This window comes from Rhagoletis pomonella, unplaced genomic scaffold, assembly GCF_013731165.1.
Source record: "Rhagoletis pomonella isolate Grant_MI unplaced genomic scaffold, Rhpom_1.0 Rhpom_scaffold_00007, whole genome shotgun sequence".
NCBI classification, from domain to species: domain Eukaryota; kingdom Metazoa; phylum Arthropoda; class Insecta; order Diptera; family Tephritidae; genus Rhagoletis; species Rhagoletis pomonella.
In genome coordinates this window covers 70576068-70577961 of record NW_023458561.1, presented here as the reverse complement: position 1 = coordinate 70577961, position 1894 = coordinate 70576068, and the positions used below count along the sequence as shown (strand labels likewise).

The 1894-nt window shown below is 47.1% G+C and overlaps 1 protein-coding gene across 1 annotated transcript; it reads left to right on the top strand.

Moving 5' to 3' along the window:
• Positions 1–419: 419 nt before the first annotated feature.
• LOC118743989 (protein krueppel-like) lies at positions 420–1397 on the top strand. The gene has a single exon (XM_036476753.1). It carries the CDS (start codon positions 420–422, stop codon positions 1395–1397), a length of 978 nt encoding a protein of 325 aa, XP_036332646.1.
• The last annotated feature ends 497 nt before the right edge of the window (positions 1398–1894 follow it).

Genomic DNA, 1894 nt, shown 5'->3' with positions numbered 1-1894 from the left:
TATTTGTAAATATACTATATTATGTGCAAAGCTTGTGTGGTAATTATTAATTTGTTTATTCACCACGCAGCAAGCATTTGTTAGCAATTTCATATAATTCATTTGCAGTTTTGTGTAAGCGCATTTAATTACTGTCCCCAGACTATTCAAAAAGCAGCACAAAAATTAATGACTAAACATACATAGTTAGTAAACAAAAAAGGGCTGCAATTCTTACGGAAACTAGCTAATGTTAATGGAACTAAATTATTACCTTCAAAATATAAACAATCAATATTAATTTTCTTTTTTCTTTTTTATTACTTCTCTTTTTGACTTCTAACGTGGCCGCGCGTTTCTTTGATCTTGATATTGATCCTTCTTAACTTCTTTGTCGCCGGCGGCCAGACAAAGCTAATGTGCCAAGCTCGGCCAGATTCATGGACACCGGCTCGCAACTACGTCGCAACTTGCGTGTGAAGACCAGCCCGCCTAGTAGTCCTGTTTGTACGCCTGTCATAAAGTACGAACCGGCGCCATCTATCGACGACAACGAAGATGAATTATCAGGCGTGGCCAGCCTTGGGATAGGAAGTCAAAGTGGCACGATTTCCGTTGGTATTACGGGTGACAGCACAGCTATTCTCCCAGTCGAAGGCGCGGATGATGAGCAGCCGTGTGATCTTCGCTTGAGCTCTTTTCGGATGAATCTTGTGTCAATGGCGCTGCAACAGGCGGCAGCAGCCGTAATAAGCGGTGGATCAGTCACGAGCCCTTCAGGTATTCAACAAGCTGCGTTGCAAACAATGGCTGCCGCACCCCCAACCCACCTCCCGTCCCTGATTAATTTTCCGCATCCGCATACACCCCATACACACGCCCAGTTACCAAGTCAAGCTTCGGCGCAACCGCGCTCGATTACACCAACCCGTCGTTACAGCACCAGCACCAGCACAGCTACAAGCGGAGGTCCTGCTGCTGGAGTTGGACCCGAAGTAGTGCCTTCAAATAGGGTAGCATCACCACTAGGTGGGGCTATTAGCGTTGGGCCGCTTACGGCCGCTTCTAATTCATCTGCTACCTCAGGACCGTCTACCTCGGCAGCAGCAGCGGCTGCCAGCTCAGCACTTTTGACCGGTGCCAATAGTAGTGACGAGGTGGCAGCAGGCAGAGGGGGCGCCATTAGCAATAGTGGCAGCAGTCATATCGCTGTCATTGCTCCAGGATCTGGGGGCTCTTTCGGTGGCGCATATACGTGTGAACGCTGTGGTAATTCTTATGCCCGACCGCATAGCTTAAATCGGCATATGCGCTTCGAATGCGGTGTTGAGCCGAAGTTTGAGTGCCCGATTTGCCACAAGAAGTCAAAACATAAACATAACCTCGTTTTGCACATGCGCACACACCAACATCGATGATACAATCAACCCCGATATTCGCAATGACCACCACCGATATTCCGCCAACAACTAAACGCTTGGATAAATACGAATCAAGAAACAACAACATCAGCAGCAGCAGCAGCATAATCAACTAAAAAAGCACATCACGATTTCAAACAACCCCATTGCAGACCACCTGATCGAGCGCTTTCATCTCATCCGGCGGCACTATTGTCATCCCGCACGCTTCGCCATGCTGAGGCCGATTCTTCACAGATAGCGTAGAGCACATTCCAAAGCAATCGAATCTACATATTTTATTAGCGAAGCAGCAGTACAGTGTAGTGCAGAATAGTTTAGTCGGTCGGTGGGAGAGGATGCATGGTGGATATGTAGCGCGATAGCGCCAAAGTGCGGCGGGCAGCGTAAAACCATGAAGCATACATACAAACAAACGTAAATAGATACACATACATACATACAAACAAATGCAGGTATGTAAGGGGCATGTGAAAGGGAATTCCAAAATTCTC

Coding starts and splice junctions, on each gene's coding strand:
- LOC118743989 (XM_036476753.1), top strand. CDS start 420: ATGGACACCGGCTCGCAACTACGTCGCAACTTGCGTGTGAAGACCAGC.